The sequence below is a fragment of the Mus musculus genome, chromosome 8 (genome assembly GCF_000001635.26).
Source record: "Mus musculus strain C57BL/6J chromosome 8, GRCm38.p6 C57BL/6J".
NCBI classification, from domain to species: domain Eukaryota; kingdom Metazoa; phylum Chordata; class Mammalia; order Rodentia; family Muridae; genus Mus; species Mus musculus.
Genome location: NC_000074.6, coordinates 27,170,947 through 27,187,830, shown reverse-complemented (window position 1 = coordinate 27,187,830; position 16,884 = coordinate 27,170,947). Strand labels below are relative to the sequence as shown.

At 47.6% G+C, this 16,884-nt stretch overlaps 1 protein-coding gene across 2 annotated transcripts in view; it reads left to right on the top strand.

Annotated features, from left to right (window-relative positions):
* Nucleotides 1–13,184: 13,184 nt before the first annotated feature.
* The window catches only part of Rab11fip1 (RAB11 family interacting protein 1 (class I)), a 35,874-nt gene continuing 32,174 nt past the window's right edge, over nucleotides 13,185–16,884 (top strand). For both annotated transcript variants that reach the window (NM_029423.2, NM_001080813.2), the window contains exon 1: nucleotides 13,185–13,622. In NM_029423.2, coding sequence (NP_083699.2) covers nucleotides 13,246–13,622 — 377 coding nt within the window. In that variant the 5' untranslated portion in view covers nucleotides 13,185–13,245. The remainder of the gene's footprint in view (nucleotides 13,623–16,884) is intronic.

The following is a 16,884-nucleotide window of genomic DNA, read 5'->3' as shown; positions in this document are numbered from 1 at the left end:
GTATGCCAGCCACATCACTGTAACAGGTAGGGACTGAAGGATGCTGAAAGAATCTGGGAGTCAGGTCTACTTTGATATGCTCCATAGGCATATCTCAGGGTTTGAGACTTAACATAGAACACTTCCCTTTGAGACAGTCTTACTATGTAACGTACTGTGTCCAGGCTGACCTCAAACTCAAGGTCCTATTGCCTACACCTCCAGAGGACTTGTGATGCAGGCATGTGCATGTGGGGCCTTGTGTTTTACCACAACGTTGGCAACATAGAGAGACCCTGTCTCAAAAGTATCTATCCTTCCTTCCTTCCTCCCTCCCTCCCTCCCTGCCTTCCTTCCTTCCTTCCTTCCTTCCTTTCTTCCTTTCTTCCTTTCTCCCTTCCCTCCTTCCTTCCTTCCCTCCTTCCTGGTGTCTGTGTCTACATTCACATTATTGTGGATGCGCAGAGAGCAGAGGACAATGTGCCAGAGTCAGTTCTCCCCTCCATTATACGGGGCCTAGAGCTCAAACTTAGATCATCAGGCACCTTTGCCTGCTGAGCCACCTCACCGGACGACTTTACCATAACTTTGAAAAAAGTTCCCAAGCCAAAAATTGGGATGTAGTTGGCACAGTGTTTGCCTAGCAGACACAAAGTCCTGGGCTCCATCCCTGGCACCAAAAACAAAACAAAAACAAGCAACAACAAAAACCACAGGCGGAGGGACACATACCTTAAAATTCCAGCACTCCGGGGATCAAAACGTTTCTCAGCTACCCAAAAACTTTGAGGCCAGTCTAGGCTACGGAAGGCCATGTCTCAAAGAGTGGAGGAAGAGGGGGGAGTTTCTAGACAATAACGCCTCTAGATCTTTTAGGATCCTGCACTACAGGAGTCACTGGCAGCATTTTGGTCTGGGAGCTGTTTAATCAGCAGGAAGTTGACAGTGGGAGGCCCCACTGTGGTCCAGCTGCTAAAAGGAACCACAGAGTTAGGAAAATTGGTGGGCTTTGTTGGAGGGGGTTACAATGGCCCACAGGATTGTCCTGTCTTCCTTCCCTCTGACTTTTTTTTTTTTTTTTTTTTTTTTGATTCTCAAACTTAGACTAAGAGGCTTTTCCTGGTCATCAAGTTTTGAGACAGCAGGTGGCGATGTTCAGCAAACTTGGGCACTAGCAAGAAACCTGAACTTTGAACATGGGAATTAGTCCCCTATAGCCTGCTAACCACCTCCTTTTATGACTACCGCCAAATACGGTGCTGGACAAAGGACTTTTCTTCCTCCTTAAGCTTTGCAGAGCTCCTCAGTGGATCATAGGACAGAATGCAGCTGGGATCAGAGAGAGAGAGAGAGAGAGAGAGAGAGAGAGAGAGAGAGAGAGAGAGAGAGAGTGAGAGTGTGTGTGTGTGTGTGTGTGTGTGTGTGTTCGGATTTCAAAGGCCTTTGGAATGCAGTTCTGGTAAAGTCCTGGGTGGAGGCCACCTGAAGTCTTTCTGGAGAGGTGAAGAAATTCAGAGGCGTCTCCATACTTCTTCTGCCCAGCACACAGCACCCTCTGCCTGCTCCTCATGGTTTTAAGTTTGGCACCTTTCCTCAGAAAGCTGAGTTCGGGATGGGTGGTGATGGTGTCCATCTTTATCCCAGCACTCAGGAGGCAGAGGCAGGTGAATCTCTGCGTTAGAGGCCAGCCTGGTCTACCGAGAGAGTTCTGGGACAGCCAGGGCTACACAGAGGAAGTCCTAGGTTTGATCCTCAAAATTGTCAAAAAAAAAAAAAAACAAAAAAAACAAAACAAGCAGAGGGAGCTGGAACTCTGCAGTAAAACATATCTTAGTTTTATATTTATTAAAACTATTTCTTATTTTTAAAACACGTTTATTTCATGGGGGTGTGATTCACATGTGGTATCACGTGAGTATGGGAGCGTGAGAACAAGTTATAAAAGTCAGTTTCATGCGTCTACCATGAAATCACTCTTTCGATCTTGTGGGTCCTGGGGATTGAACTCTGGTCATCAGGCTGGGCAGTGAACATGTTACCTGCTGAACTCTCACACCAGCCCCTGATTTACTTATATTTCTTATACATATGACTGGTGTGTGTGTGTGTGTGTGTGTGTGTGTGCGTGTGCCACATGTGTCTGCTGCCTTTAGAGGCCAGAGTAAGGCATTGGATCTCCTGGATGTGGAGTTACAGAAGAGAAGAAAATGAGTTGCCAGTGTAGTGTGTGCTGGGAACCAAAATGGATCCTCTATAAAAACCCTCTTAATCATCACTGAGGTGTCTTCTCAGCCCCACCTTAGACATATTTTAAAATTAAATTATATTAATTTTGTTTTTGTTTTCGTTTTTCGAGACAGGGTTTCTCTGTGTAGCCCTGACTGTTGTGGAACTCATTCTGTAGACCAGGCTGGTCTCAAACTCAGAAATCCGCCTGCCTCTGCCTCCCAAATGTTGGGATTAAAGGCGTGCACCACCACTGCCTGGCAATTATATTTATTTTTAAAGGGTTATTACTTGGTTTTGAATATGTGTATAGGTTTGTGCATATGGGTACAGGCGCTTTGGATTCCCTAGATTTGAAGTTTATAGGTAGTAACTTTGAACTTGAGAACTGGTCATGCATACAGCCTAGTAGCCAGGATGTAATATTGCATTCACCAGAGTTAAAGCTACAGGTGATTGTGAACTGTACCATGTGGGTGCTAGACATGAAACGGGTCCTCTGGAAGAGCAGCAAGGGCTTTTCACTGATGATCCACATCTCCAGCCTGTTTATTTATTGGGGGGAGGGGGGCGGGGACATGTGTGTACCAAAGCATGCACTGGAAGGTAGGGGACAGCCCCTAGAAGTTGGATCTCTCCTTCCATCATCATGTGAGTCTCAGAGGTTAAACTCGTAAATAGACATGGCAGCAAGTGCCTTTACCTACTGAGCTATCTGGTTGGCCTCTTAGATGTACGTTTTAACTTCCAGGTTGTTGTTGTTGTTGTTGTTGTTGTTATTCAGCAAAGAAAAGAAAGGTTCGGAAGGCATGAGCAAGTAGTAGGTGGCCTCATGGTACCTGCATGAGGGTCAAAGCCTTGAAATGAGAGGAATGTTAAGCCCCTGGAGTCAGCCATCCATCTATCTCCCTGGGCCTTGCTTCCATTGGAGACAGGGCTCCGGGAAGTGAAAACACCACGCTGGTCTCACAGCCCCAGTAAATGATAAAGCATCAAGGACACCAAAGCCCTCAGAGGTCACAAGCACACTGGTCTCCCCTCTGCCTCCTTTGCTTCCACTTTGCCTTTCTCTGGCCCCTCTGGTTTATACAGCTTAGCTTTATGTATGTGGATTGGAGACGACCTTGAATCCTTCTGGGGAACAGGGCAGGGAACAAATAAATAGAAAGAAAACTCCTTAAAGGACTAGATGCCTGATGCCGACTGAACCACGTGATGACATAAGAAACCGTCATCCTTGCGTGGTCAGATCATGAGAACACCGGTGGAGGAAGGCTCTCCTCCCAGAGCAAGATGGCAGAGCCTCCCTGGTCTGAGCCTTAGGCTGCTGAGATTCCTGATTGCAGGGGGTAGGGTGGGAGGACACGGCTGGATGGGTGTGCCGTTATTGACTTGTGATCCTTCCCCAAACCCTGACTAGAGAGCTTATAAATCCATAAAGCCAGAACACTGGAAATGACTTTTCTAAAAGAACACTATGAGGATTAGGAAGTGGCTGGGGGTAGAGTGCTTGCCTAGCATGGAAAAGTCCCTGGGTTTGTTTGTCACATGTATACACACACACACACACATACACACACACACACACACACAGAGAGAGAGAGAGAGAGAGAGAGAGAGAGAGAGAGGCTGAGATAACAAGCAAACTGTACACATAAAATAGCATAGAACCACTGGTCTACGTATGCCTTTATGCCTTGCTTGTTTCTTTCATTTTATTTTCTATTGCACATGTCCCTCTCCTAAGCAATCGCCTTCCTCAAGTCAGTGAGACTGTCTTAGGATTCTCATGTATACCTCTCCCAAGGCTAGACTGAAAACAACACGGTGCTTGTTTGCCAAGATTCCCTAAGCCCCTTGGTTCTGTTGTCTCTGTGAAAATCTCCTTTTCTTTCAGATGATTGACAGAGAACAGCTTTTGTCCATATCAGCCCCATAAATCGCGTGTTGGCCTTGACAAGAGCTTGTGGGTGTGTGGGTGTGTGGATGTATGGGTGTGTGGGTGTGTGGGTGTGACGGGGGCACTCGTTCTGTTGTACTTTCCCTCACTCTGTAGACCAGGCTGGCCTCGAACTCAGAAATCCACTTGCCTCTGCCTCTCAAGTGCTGGGATTAAAGGTGTGCACCACCACTGCCCGGCTTGATCCCTGATATCTATGCTAAGGAGAAAAGAGAGAGCAGACACCATAATGTCGTCATATGACCCCTATACACTAGCTGTGACATACATATGTGCATACATAATACATACATACATCATACATACATATATGCATACACACACACACACACCACACACACAAAACACACACACTGGACAGAATAGTGTTCTGAAACATGGTATTGGTTGAAAAGCTCATGGACAAAGGCTGAGACTGAAATCCACAACTCTGGCTGTCCTGCATATTCATGCATTAAAAAGTGATTCTTGGCAGGGCAGTGGAAGCACACACCTTTAATCCCAGCAGAGGCAGGTTGATCTCTGAGTTTGAGGCCAGCCTGGTCTACGGAACGAATTCTAGGATAGCTAGGGCTATACAGAGAAACAGTCCTAAAACAAAACAAAACAAAACAAAACAAAATGACAAAAAGTGATTCCGGACTCTGTAACATTATATGGCAGGGCAGTGTTTGTGCTTCGGTGGAAACTTTCATTATCTGCAGCACACTCTGGGGCATCCCGTTTAGAGTCAATGGCAGCTATTTTGCAGCACTGTAAGCTATAGACAACCACTAACAATGCAACATTCATGAAAGCCAATTGTCTAGCTGTGACACTGCCCTTCTCCACCGAGGAAAAACCAGTTCTGCTTCCATCTGCCATTCGTTAAGACATCTTTGACCTATAAATGTGTATGTTCCTGAGGGCTCACCTCTGAACAGGTCATAGCATCTTACCAGTTTCTCTTATTGATAACCTAAATAAAATTTTAGTGACCATTTTATATCTGTATGAGAGTCATGATTTCATCTTTATCTTTTTTTAAATTATTTTTTTTAATGAGCTCAGAAGGCATCAGGCTTCCGGGCAGCATTAAACTCTGTCTCCTGAGCATGCTTCTCCCTCGTCCAAACCACATGTGTTCTATTTCCCTCATTACCCACGTCCCTTAGAGCCCCCTCCCCCACCTCTCATCAGCTCCACACATGTTCACCTCACATAAATATACATACATTAAAATGAGGAGCTGGCATCTGCTTTCTTTTTTTTTTCCTTTTAAATACTTTTACATTTACTTATTATCTGTGTGTACAACATGTACATAGGTTTGCCATGCACACTTGGAGAGCTCAGAGGACAGTATATGAGAGTCAGCTTCCTCCTCTCACCATGTGGGTCTTGGGAATTGAACTCAGATCCTCGGGCTTGGAGTGCCTCCAGTGCCTTTACCCTGGAGCCATCTGGGGCTGGAGAGATGGCTCAGCGGTTGAGAGCACTGACTGCCCTTCCAAAGGTCCTGCGTTCAAGTCCCAGCCAGTAACCACATGGTGGCTCACAACCATCTGTACTGGGATCCGATGCCCTCTTCTGGTGTGTCTGAGACAGCTACAGTGTACTTGTCAGTCATATACATAAAACCATGGAGCCATCTGGCAACTCCTAGGGTCTGCTTTCTTATGGTGCTGGTGAGCATGCCCAAGGTCTTGACTGTGCTGATCGTGTGCTCTGAAGCACACTCCCAGTCTCAATTCTAAAAATTAGCTATTAGCAATACACAAAAATTGATTCCAGGGCTAGACTGCAGTTCAGGTGGTAGAGTGCAGAAAGCCCGAGTATCATAAATCAGACTTGGTGGCACGAGCCTGTGATCCCAGCCCTTCAGAGGTAGAGGCAGGAGATCTGACAGTCAGGCCATCCTCAGCTGCACAGAGTGTAGCCAAGGACCAGTGAGAAGGCTGAGCGAGCAGAGAGGCTTGCTGCCGAGCCTGATGACCTGAGTTTGATACCTGGGACCCACATGGCTCAAGGAGAGAAATGACTCCTGCATTTTGTCCTCTGACTTCTACCTACGCGCATGCCTCTGCACATCTGCACACATGTGTTCACATACATGTGCGTAGACATTAATGTAATTTTACAAACTGAAGGAAAAAAAAAAAAAAAGAAGATGATTCGAGGGGAAAAACATCCAGGTGGTTTGCTAATCTAAATGGGAAAAGGAAAGGTAGGCAAACATCCCACAACAACTAACTATGTGAGAAAAGACTGATAAATCCAATTGCATTTAACTTAGGAGCTGTCTTTCAGTAAGCAATGCCACTGAGTGGAAAGGGGACAGGTCAAAGTCAGAGAAGATGTGTATGCTATCTTGCCTTGCCTTGCCTTGCCTTGCCTTGCCTTGCCTTGCCTTGCCTTGCCTTGCCTTGCCTTGCCTTGCCTTGCTTTTCTTTTAAATAGGAGCTCCTTCCATTGTTGAGGTTGGCCTTGAACTTACTATGTAGTACAGATTGTCTCAAACTCTTAATCCTCCTGCCTCAGCTTCCTGTCAGCTAAGATAGAAAAAAAAAAAAAAAACTACTAAGAAGACAGAGGTGGGGGGAAATTATATAAAGACACGCTGGAGTGCATCACCAAGACCTTGCCCGTGTGGCAGAAAAAGAAAGATCATTGGATGTTGGGTAATTACAAATTTAAATTACTGCTCAGCCCCCAGAAGGGAAAGGTTTCTTACAAATACAGCAACAGTAAAGGTGGACACGACAGTGGAAAACTGGGTCTTTCAAACATGGGGAGGAGTATGAATTGGCATAGACTCCATGGGAAACTGTTTGGTAATAGCTTTTAGTGACAAACCTATACTTACCCCATGACCTAGCAATTCCATCCCTGGGTGTGAGTATTCATCTGTGTATATGCACCGAAAGAGTCATAGGAGGAGGTGTGGTAATTATATTCCCAAAATTCTTTGGCTGCTATAAAAATATACTCTAAGCTTGAAAACTTAAAAACATAGAAATTTATTCTCTCCCCAGTGTTCTAGAGGTTTCAAGTCGGGGCATCACTAGTGCTGAGCTCACTCCAGGGACTCTGGGTGAGATTTTATCCCTTCCAGCTTCTCAGTATGTATATCAGAGGTTGTGTCACGTCACTGGGACTAAGATTTAACACATAAACTCTGGGGGATGTTGTGTCCCAGGGGAGCCATGTCTAAGCCCCAGAGTACCAAAAAAAGGCTCTGCCCAACCCAGCTTTGTGAACCAATGAGTTGATTGCTGTCACTTACGGGAGCATGGTCAGGGGTCACTTAGTAGAATATGGAGTGATTCAAAAGCAACTAGATCACAAAAACAAAACAAACAACAACAACAACAACAACAACAGACCCCATTCTTCTCAGGGCAGCTGCATCCTAGGAGCTCCACACGGGACTCTCCCCAGCAACTAGTTGCTGCGTGAATAACCTTGGCAACTGGCCTTGTGGATCTTGCAGGTCTTGAGCTTCTTGAGCAAAAAACTCTTACCTTCCCTCTATACCACAAATGACTTCAGAGAAATCAAGTGAGGCTTACAACAAGAAGTAAAGAATATTTGCTCAGGGCTGGAGAGATGGCTTAGTGGTTAAGAGCACTGTCTGCTCTCCCAAAGGTCCTGAGTTCAATTCCCAGCAACTACATGGTGGCTCACAACCACCTGTAAAGGGATCTGATGCCCTCTTCTGGTGTGTCTGGAAATAGCTACAGTGTACTCATATAAATAAAATAGATCTTAAAAAAGAAAAAGAATATTTTCTCATCTGTAGTCCAATGTTCTACTCCTGATATATACCCCCCTTTACTTTTGTAATAAAAGCAAATAAATAAACCTTGAATTTTAAAAGTGTTTGTTCAGGGCAGTGCTGCAGCTGTTGCAGAGATTGCTGAGGGATTGAGTCATTTTTTTTTAAAAGGTTTACTTATTTTATTTATGTGAGTATACTGTTGCTGTCTTCAGACACCCCAGGAGAGGGCATAGGATTCCATTACAAATGGTTATGAGCCACCATGTGATTGCTGGGGATTGAACCCAAGTCCTCTGGAAGAATAGTCAGTGCTTCTAACTACTGAGTCATCTCTCCAGCCCCCAGTTTGAGTCATTTATATCTGAGTGTCCCTAAATTTTTTTTTTTTTTTTTTTTTTGAGACAGGGTTTCTCTGTGTAGCCCTGGCTGTCCTGGAACTCACTCTATAGACCAGGCTGGTCTCAAACTCAGAAATCCACTTGCCTCTGCCTCCCAAGTGCTGGGATCAAAGGTGTGCACCATCACTGCCAGGCTAGTCATTTATATCTCTTCTACTTAGCTGTCGTCTACTCACAAGAAATTGGAAGACCTAGATAGCTAGCAATGATGGTCCAGAGGTGAAGTGCTTATTTCCTGTGTACAAGAGAAGAAAACAGTGCTCAATCAAAGCACCAAGGAACAAACTAGAAAAGAGGAGACACAGGAGGTCTTTGTACAGAAAGAGTGGAAGTGGGGGCACCTCTCTTCTATGGACATGGGGTTATAGAGGAATCTAGAGCTTTCTCTGAGAGGTCTTTTTTTTTTGTTTGTTTTTGTTTTTTCAAGATAGGGTTTCTCTGTATAGCCCTGGCTGTCCTGGAACTCACTTTGTAGACCAGGCTGGCCTCGAACTCAGAAATCCGCCTGCCTCTGCCTCCGCCTCCGGAGTGCTGGGATTAAAGGCGTGTACCACCACGCCCGGCACTCTGAGAGGTCTTGATGACACTTTTACACTATCAATGACACAGGCTTGTTCACCAGAGGCATCAAGGATGCAGAAAACATCAATGGACATTATCCCCATCCATTTCTGCCAGTTTTTTTATTTTAAAACTTTTGGGGGACGGTTGTGTATTTTCTTCTTCTTCTTCTTCTTCTTCTTCTTCTTCTTCTTCTTCTTCTTCTTCTTCTTCTTCTTCTTCTTCTTCTTCTTCTTCTCCTTCTCCTCCTTCTCCTCCTTCTCCTCCTCCTCCTCCTCCTTCTCCTTCTTTTTCCTCCTCCTCTTTCTCTTCCTCCTCCTTCTTTTTGGCAATACTGTGCATTGAATCCAGGGCTTCATGAATACAAGACCAGAGCTCCTCTTCTAAGACACACAGGACAATGATGATGGAGACCTGCACTTCCTCCATGAGTCAGCCGAGAAATAATTCTTCATTCCCTGTCATAGTTTGTTTTCAGTTGCTGTGATGAACACCATGCGTAAAAGCAGCTAGGTCTCTGTGTAGCCCTGGTCAGCTCATAGTCAGTCACCAAGAGAAGTCAGGACAGGAACTCAAGGCAGGATCTCAGAGGCAGGAACTGAAGCAGAGGCCATAGAAGGATGCTGCTTACTGGCTTGTTCAGCCTGCTTTTTTTTTTTTTTTTTTTTTGGTTTTTCGAGACAGGGTTTCTCTGTGTAGCCCTGGCTGTCCTGGAACTCACTCTGTAGACCAGCAGGCTGGCCTCGGACTCAGAAATCCGCCTGCCTCTGCCTCCTGAGTGCTGGGATTAAAGGCGTGGGCTACCATGCCCGGCTCAGTCTGCTTTTTAATTCAACCCAGGACCACCTGCCCAGGGGTGGTAACACCACCCACAGTGGGCTGGGCCTTCTCACATCAATCACTAATCAAGAAAATACTTCAGGGACACGCGTATAAGGCCAATCTGATCGAGGTGTTTTTTCTCAGTTGAGTATCGGGTCTTCCCAAATATAGCCAGGTTTTTCGTCAGGTTGACAGAAACCAACCTGCATGCTCCTCAAACCGTCACACAGGAGGCAGTCACAGCCCAGCTAGTGGGCAGGTGCCAAGGCATCTGGACACAAGAGGCTAGAGAGCTATTTACCAAGAGCTGGGTGAATGAATCACTGTACCAGGACGTTTGTCACCACCACACCCTGGAATCTGCAGCAAAGGATGAAAACAGGCAGCCATTATTACCAGGCTCTTCCAGCCCCTCCTCTGGACTGCCTGCCACATCACCCACCTAAAATTCCCAGTGATCATTTTGGATTTAACCCTTCCTGGGGCGGTGGTTGGCAATTTAGGATAGCAGTGATTAGGGTCCCTTTGCTTGTCTGGCTCTTCTCCCCTCCCCCAGCACGGATGAGGAAGCTACTGGCTGGCCTCTACAGATCTGCATTCCTGATGGACCGGAGCTGCCTGGCCGCTGCTTGAGGAGAGGCCCGGGAGCCTTCCTGCTCCCAGCCACGCTTTGGTGCCTTTGCAGGACGACGGCTGCCCTGCCTGTCCAGTCTAACCTGCCCAGCACCTTGTCTGTGTGCTCAGGGTTGACTGAAACTCTCTTCCTCTTTCAGTTGGAACCAGGAGTGGGCGGGGCAGGTGGACCCAGGAGTGGGCGGGGCAGGTGGGAAGAAGTGCAGTTCTTTCACTCCGCCCTGACCTCGGGAGGTATTTACAAACATTCCCAATGGCCCTTTATGGTTGCAGACCTGCCTCTGGGATAGCCAGCTGCCTGGGAGTGGTGGTGCTGTTAGTTGGTGGGCGGCCAGAACCTTCTCAACTGTCTGTCTTGTAGCCTTTGTCACTGTGCCCGTGTATCCCTAGTCAGGTTACAGTGTTGTCAAAGCAGACAGATTCTCACTCAGTCACTGAGTCTTAAAGACAGTGTGACGCCCCCCCCCCCCCCAAAAAAAAAAGAGGAAACAGCCATCTTGTAGGTCCATATCTGGCTGGAAAACACCTTGTTCCTTCTTTATTGACATGTCTGATATCCTCCCCCCGCCCCGCCCCCATCAGTCACCACCCCCATCACTGCTAAGCCCAGCCCCAGGCATCTCAGCGAACCCCAACTGAGAGTCAAAAATATAAAATAAAAAAAGGCCCTGGTGTGTGCTGGTGATGAAGTGGCACTGCCCTCTTCCACCCTGCCATCTCTCTTAGCCAGAGTCTCTGCCTGACAGAAACCCAAACACATGAGGTCACGCACGCTCGTGGTTCTTTCTCGCCCCACCTCCCTCCCTTTATCCCTTCCACGAGAGAAGAGATGCTACCTCTTGCTCATCCAGCTTGGGGTCAATCCTTGCTTGCTTCTCGTGGAAGCAGCACAGAAAATGTGAGTCTGGGCAACATGACCCATGTCTGTAATCCCAGCCCCCAGAGGACAGAGACAGGACAAAGAGACCTTTGAGATCAGCTTGTTCTCTCTCTGTGTGTGTACAAATAGTAAAAATAAATATTTATAAATTTTCAAATTTTATGTATATGGGTGTTTTGCTTGCAGAGGCTAGAAGAGGCTGTCAGATCCTCTGGAGCTATAGTTATGAGCCACCATGTGTGTGCTGGGAATAGAACCTGGGTCATCTGGAAGAGCAACAAGTGCTCTTAACTGCTAAGCTATCTCTCCAACCCCTGTATATATATATATATATAAGTGAGTGTGGAGGGAATCAGAGCTGTAAACTTCCAAAGCCAATTTGGACCCCAGATGTAGAGTTCATCTAGTAGGGCCCATTGGACAAGCAGGACAGCCAGCTGAGTATAGACAGCAAGGATGGGTAAAGTGAAGGCAGATGGGACAGAGAGCAGACAGTCCCCAGGGGGAAATGAAGGCAAATGGCTGTCACTGGCATGCTCTTCACAGGCACCACCACCTCCCAACTGGGCTCAGTTTAAGGATGCCACTGCTCATAGCCTTCCAGTGAGCTTTCTAGCTCGCCAGGTCTAACACTGATGTATAACTCCAAATCCTGGTGTTCATAATCTGTATGACCCAGCCACCTTGGCAGTCCTATTTTCTCCCCCCCCCCCCCCCCCCGCAAGACTGAGAAGCAGGGAGTTAAACAAGTCACCTGTCTTTCAGGCAGCTATGTCAAGTGGAAATCTGTGACAAGCAGTGAGGTAGATAAGGGACAGCTGGGGCCCCAGGGAGAGAAACTCTCTAGGCTGCAGGTTTGTTTACCCAGAAGTCAAGGAAAACAAAGGGGTGGGACCCAAAAAAGGAATGCCTTCAAGAGTCTAAGTGAGAAGTACCGCAGCTGGCGGTAATTCAACACTGCAGGGGTTCCAGAAGTCGGGAAAGCAGTAGGCTGGTCGACCAGAGGGAGCTCAGTGGAGAGGGAGGGGTGTGTGTGTGTGTCTGGAAACCTTTAAAGTGTTGTAGCGCGGGAGGTGTCCTCAGTTCTAGCATGGGAGCCAGGGCACCAGGGCTCTATCCCCAGCTTTAATGTAAGAACTCGGACGTGTCACATCTTTCCTGAACCTTAAGGCTTTCAAAGTTACATTTCCACTCTGAATAACTCACCATCGGAGATTTCAGCCTTTGAAGGATGACCCGAAACACTCAGGGAAGTCACCAATCTGCTAGACACTGACTGGGAACAAGAAAACCGAGTGGGAGGCCAGAGATGGAGCCCAGAGAGGACGCAAGAGGCTTACGTAGGAAGAAATGGGGAACCGAGGGGTTCGGTTTGGCAACCCCGTTTCCAGTTCCCCCTTCTTGCTCTTCCTAACCTAGCCTCACCCTATGTGGTAAGGGCAGAGTAGCACAGGCTAGTCCCTCACCTACCCTCCGCTTCCCCGACACAGTCTCTCACAACATCCCTGGCTCCCCGCCTTCCTCCAGAGCAGTACCCAGGGGACCAGAGCAGGAGAAGCATCCCTGGAGTGGTGTGGTATAACCCAAGCATAGCTACCACTTTCGGAGCCCTTCCCATAGGCATGCAACTATGCTATAAACTTAAATGTATTACTTTCTTTACAGCAATCCAAGGGGTGACTGTCGCCTCGTTTTACGCAAGAAGAAACTGAGGCAAAGTCTCACATCTGCTGCTAGGCGGATCAGGCTTGCTCCTGTTCCCTCATACGGACTCAGACAACTGGGGACCACTTAGTGCATCATTACTTCTCTGATCCAAAACTCTTCAGGCTGCGCCAGCCCACGTGACCTTTAGGTCCCCGCCTTCTCCGCGAGGCCCGCCCCCAGGGCAGGTGGCGCGCGGGCGCAGGGGGCGTGGTGGGGGCGTGGCCGGAAGCATTAAAGCGGCTCGGGAGCCCGGTGGGCGGTCCAGACCGAGGACAGCGGCTACCTTCTGGCTTCCTAGCCTGGTGCCGCGTCTGCCACCATGTCCCTGGCGGCCTCAGCGGGCCGGGGCCCGGGGACCATGTGGTCCCCTACCCACGTGCAGGTGACGGTGCTACAGGCGCGGGGCTTGCGGGCCAAGGGACCCGGGGGCACGAGCGACGCGTACGCGGTGATCCAGGTGGGCAAGGAGAAGTACGCCACGTCGGTGTCGGAGCGCAGCCTGGGCGCGCCCGTGTGGCGCGAGGAAGCCACCTTCGAGCTGCCTCCGCTGCTGTCCTCCGGGGCCGCGCCGGCCGCCGCCGCCACCCTGCAGCTCACCGTCCTGCACCGCGCGTTGCTCGGTCTCGATAAGTTCCTGGGCCGCGCCGAGGTGGACCTGCGGGAGCTGCACCGGGACCAGGGCCGCAGGAAGAAGCAGTGAGTGGCTGCAGGGCGCGGGGAGTCCAGGGGAGGAAGGACGCTCGGGCAGTGCACCTTGGGGGCGAGAGTGGCAGCTACCGCGCTATGGGAGGATGGCCCTTGGCTCCCCCTCGCCCGCAGGCTCACCTAACCCAGCTTCTCTTCGGGCTGTCAGTTTCCAGCTTTCCCAGTTATGGGGGCTTTTGGAAGATAGGAGAACCTTTGAATCCTCAGGGCGCCCTTAGACCGCACAGCACACTAAGCACTAGATGAAGTTTTGGTGAACTGAAATAATATGCAGGTAGGAGAATTCCTATTAGGTGGGGTATCCGCTTTATCTTGCATGGACGCTCCCCTGAGTATTTTGTTGAACTTGAGAGGCTTTGAGCTGAGAACCCTTGGGCCAGGGAGGGTAGCTATTTGGAGTGAAAGCCTAGGGCCCCCAGAGCTGGACGATCCTGGGAGGACAAGAGTGGGGGAAAAAAACCACCAGCCTGGTGATTGCTGATTCTCATGCCCATCTGATTCGACCCCTCGGAATGAACGCTAGAACAGTTTGTTGTTTGTCTGGGATCTGAATTAGTGGTCGATGATTGTTCCAAGATCTGTTACTGACTCAGTAGAAGTGAGTAGAATAGGTTGTTGCTCTTTGGAGTTTGGTAAATTCTGTCTGGTTCTAATTCCTGGTACCGTGGCTACTCACTAGCCTACCTGTGGCCCCTTAATTGAAGGTTCTGACAGGACATCCTAATTTTGCAGAAAAAGTTAGGCAAACTCCAGTTCACGTTAAAGTCTTTTGTTTGTTTGTTTGTTTGTTTGTTTGTTTGTTTCGAGACAGGGTTTCCCTGTGTAGCCCTGGCTGTCCTGGAACTCCCTCTGTAGACCAGGCTGACCTTGAACTCAGAAATCCGCCTGCCTCTGCCTCCTGAGTGCTGGGATTAAAGGCGTGTGCCACCACGCCCGGCCACTTGAAAGTCTTCAGATTATTTTACTTTATTTTATTTTGTTCACTGGTGTTTGCAAAGGGCACTTTAACCAATGGAACCTTTGATTACGGTTATCTCGTGTACCAAAGAGCTTGGATTAGCCTAACTGGGTACTTTGCTTGACCTTATAGATGCCAGCTCTGTTAACAACCAAACCCCCCTGGGCCGAAAAACATATCCTTATGTTCCTTCCTGGTACTTCAGGTACACTGGGCCTTTTAACTTTGTCTTGGGATGGGGCAGGATTCAGAGGAGCTGAATTTTCCAGGCTAGGGTAGGATCTGTTTCAGCAAGCAATGTTTAGAATTGAAATACCTGATGTCGTTTTTGTGGCCACCGATGAATAGGCATTTCTGAACACAGCGTCTTACAAGCCAGACTGTATCTGCGGAAGGGAAGCCGAAGTTAACTTTATTTCCTCTCTGGATTCAATGCCATTTGCAGGGCTTGACTGCCAGCTCTTCATCTCGCCCCATTCCAAGATGGATGTTCACGTCTCTTGTTTAACTGTTTCTTATATGACTATTTCATTCCCCTTGCAAGATAGATTGCATCTCCATGCTGGAGATGGGGGTTTCCCAGTCCTAGGTCTGACGTCCACTAGCCCCTGACTCATAGCTGGGCTCCTCTGGCTCCAAACACCCCAGTTTCCCTATTTATAAATGGAGCATGCTGCTACCCTTAATTGGTGTTTGTAAAGAGTTGCTGCTTCCTGGATTAATGAAGCCAGGGGAAAGGTTCAAAAGGTCCTGCGCTGCTGTGTGAGGGATGAAAACCTCCTTAAGCTCTCTTTCTTCTCTGTATCCCTCTTCCTCATTTTCTCTAAGGTAACCCTACACCTACATGGCCACTCCTGTTTCTGTCACATGAGCTGCTTACCACTCAGTCACAATATTGACTGGCAGTAAGACTGTGTAAGTCTTACAGTATTGACTAAGTACAGTATTGACTAAGTAAGACTGGGCTTACCGGGTGGGTTTTTATAACTGACATCAGATGTCTTTGCTTTGCAAAAAGTAGGTGAAATCTCAAAGTTTCCGACGACTAGGAAGCTAGGGGCTTTCCCAGCTGCTGGGGGAACCCATTCAAACCAAGCCTATTGGATGCCCTTGTGTAACTCCAAGGTGCCCCGGGTAGCTGAGGTGAAGAACACAGGAGAGCTATTAAGTTTTAGCAGAAAGAAACAGGTTTGGCTAGAAAGTCGATTTGAATTAGTTATTAATGGTTTGATTCCACCTTAACGTGTTAGAAATCAGAAACAAAAGCTAAAATCTTGGTCTGCTGTGTTTTTGTGTGTGTCTGACACAACAGTTGCTGGACAGAGGGTGATTTTTCTTAGAGTTTCAGACACTTAAATTTGAGGTCCATTATCACATTAAGAGCCAGCTTCTTAATTGTTCTCTTGATAAGCCCTATATAGCAAGATTTATTTGCAGACAAGGGAACATGCTTTTTATCATGACTCTGAAGTTGCTGACCTCAAATTTAGTGTAATGACACACTTTGAAAGCACCAAGCAGCCTAATATATAGGACAGCCTGCTATATGGGCAGGATCCATTTAATAGCATGGAAGATGTGGCCTTCAGTTAGGAAAAATTAGACAGGAATGAATATTACTCTTTTTTTTATCTGTTAAAGACCTGAGGCTTGCGTGGGTGTTGGTTAAATAGTAGTCAGTTAGTACTGAGACAATAGACGATGGCAGACATGAATCAGAAGTATCTCAGGTAAGCAACATGCGGGACCCTCAGCCCAGCTTTCTAGTCTCATGTAGCAGATTGGTTTCAAACAAAACCAGACAACCCTTCTTAAGATGCTAAGAGTTACAAAACTTGGGAAATACTCTCTTAGAGGTAGTTTAAAATGTTTATTCAGCCTCTGAGCTGGGTGGGTGGGGGTCATTATGCAGGTAAGCGTCATAAAACTTATAACTGCAGTAAGCTTCAGGATTTTAAGACAGGGAAGCAGTTGTGGAGGGTCCATTTCTTCTATCTGCTGAGACGCAAATGCCTGCTTCTGCAAGCATTGGGACATTGCAGAGGTTAGATATTTTGAAAACCTTTAAAAAGTAGTAAGATGCTGAAATAAGTTACCAGTGGAAAAAGATTGGGTTATTAAAAATAAGCGCTGAGCCAGACGTAGTGGTGCACGCCTTTAATCCCAGCACTCGGGAGGCAGAGGCAGGTGGATTTCTGAGTTCGAGGCCAGCCTGGTCTACAGAGTGAGTTCCAGGACAGCCAGGGCTACACAGAGAAACCATGTCTCAAAAAACCAAAAAAAAAAAAAAAAAAA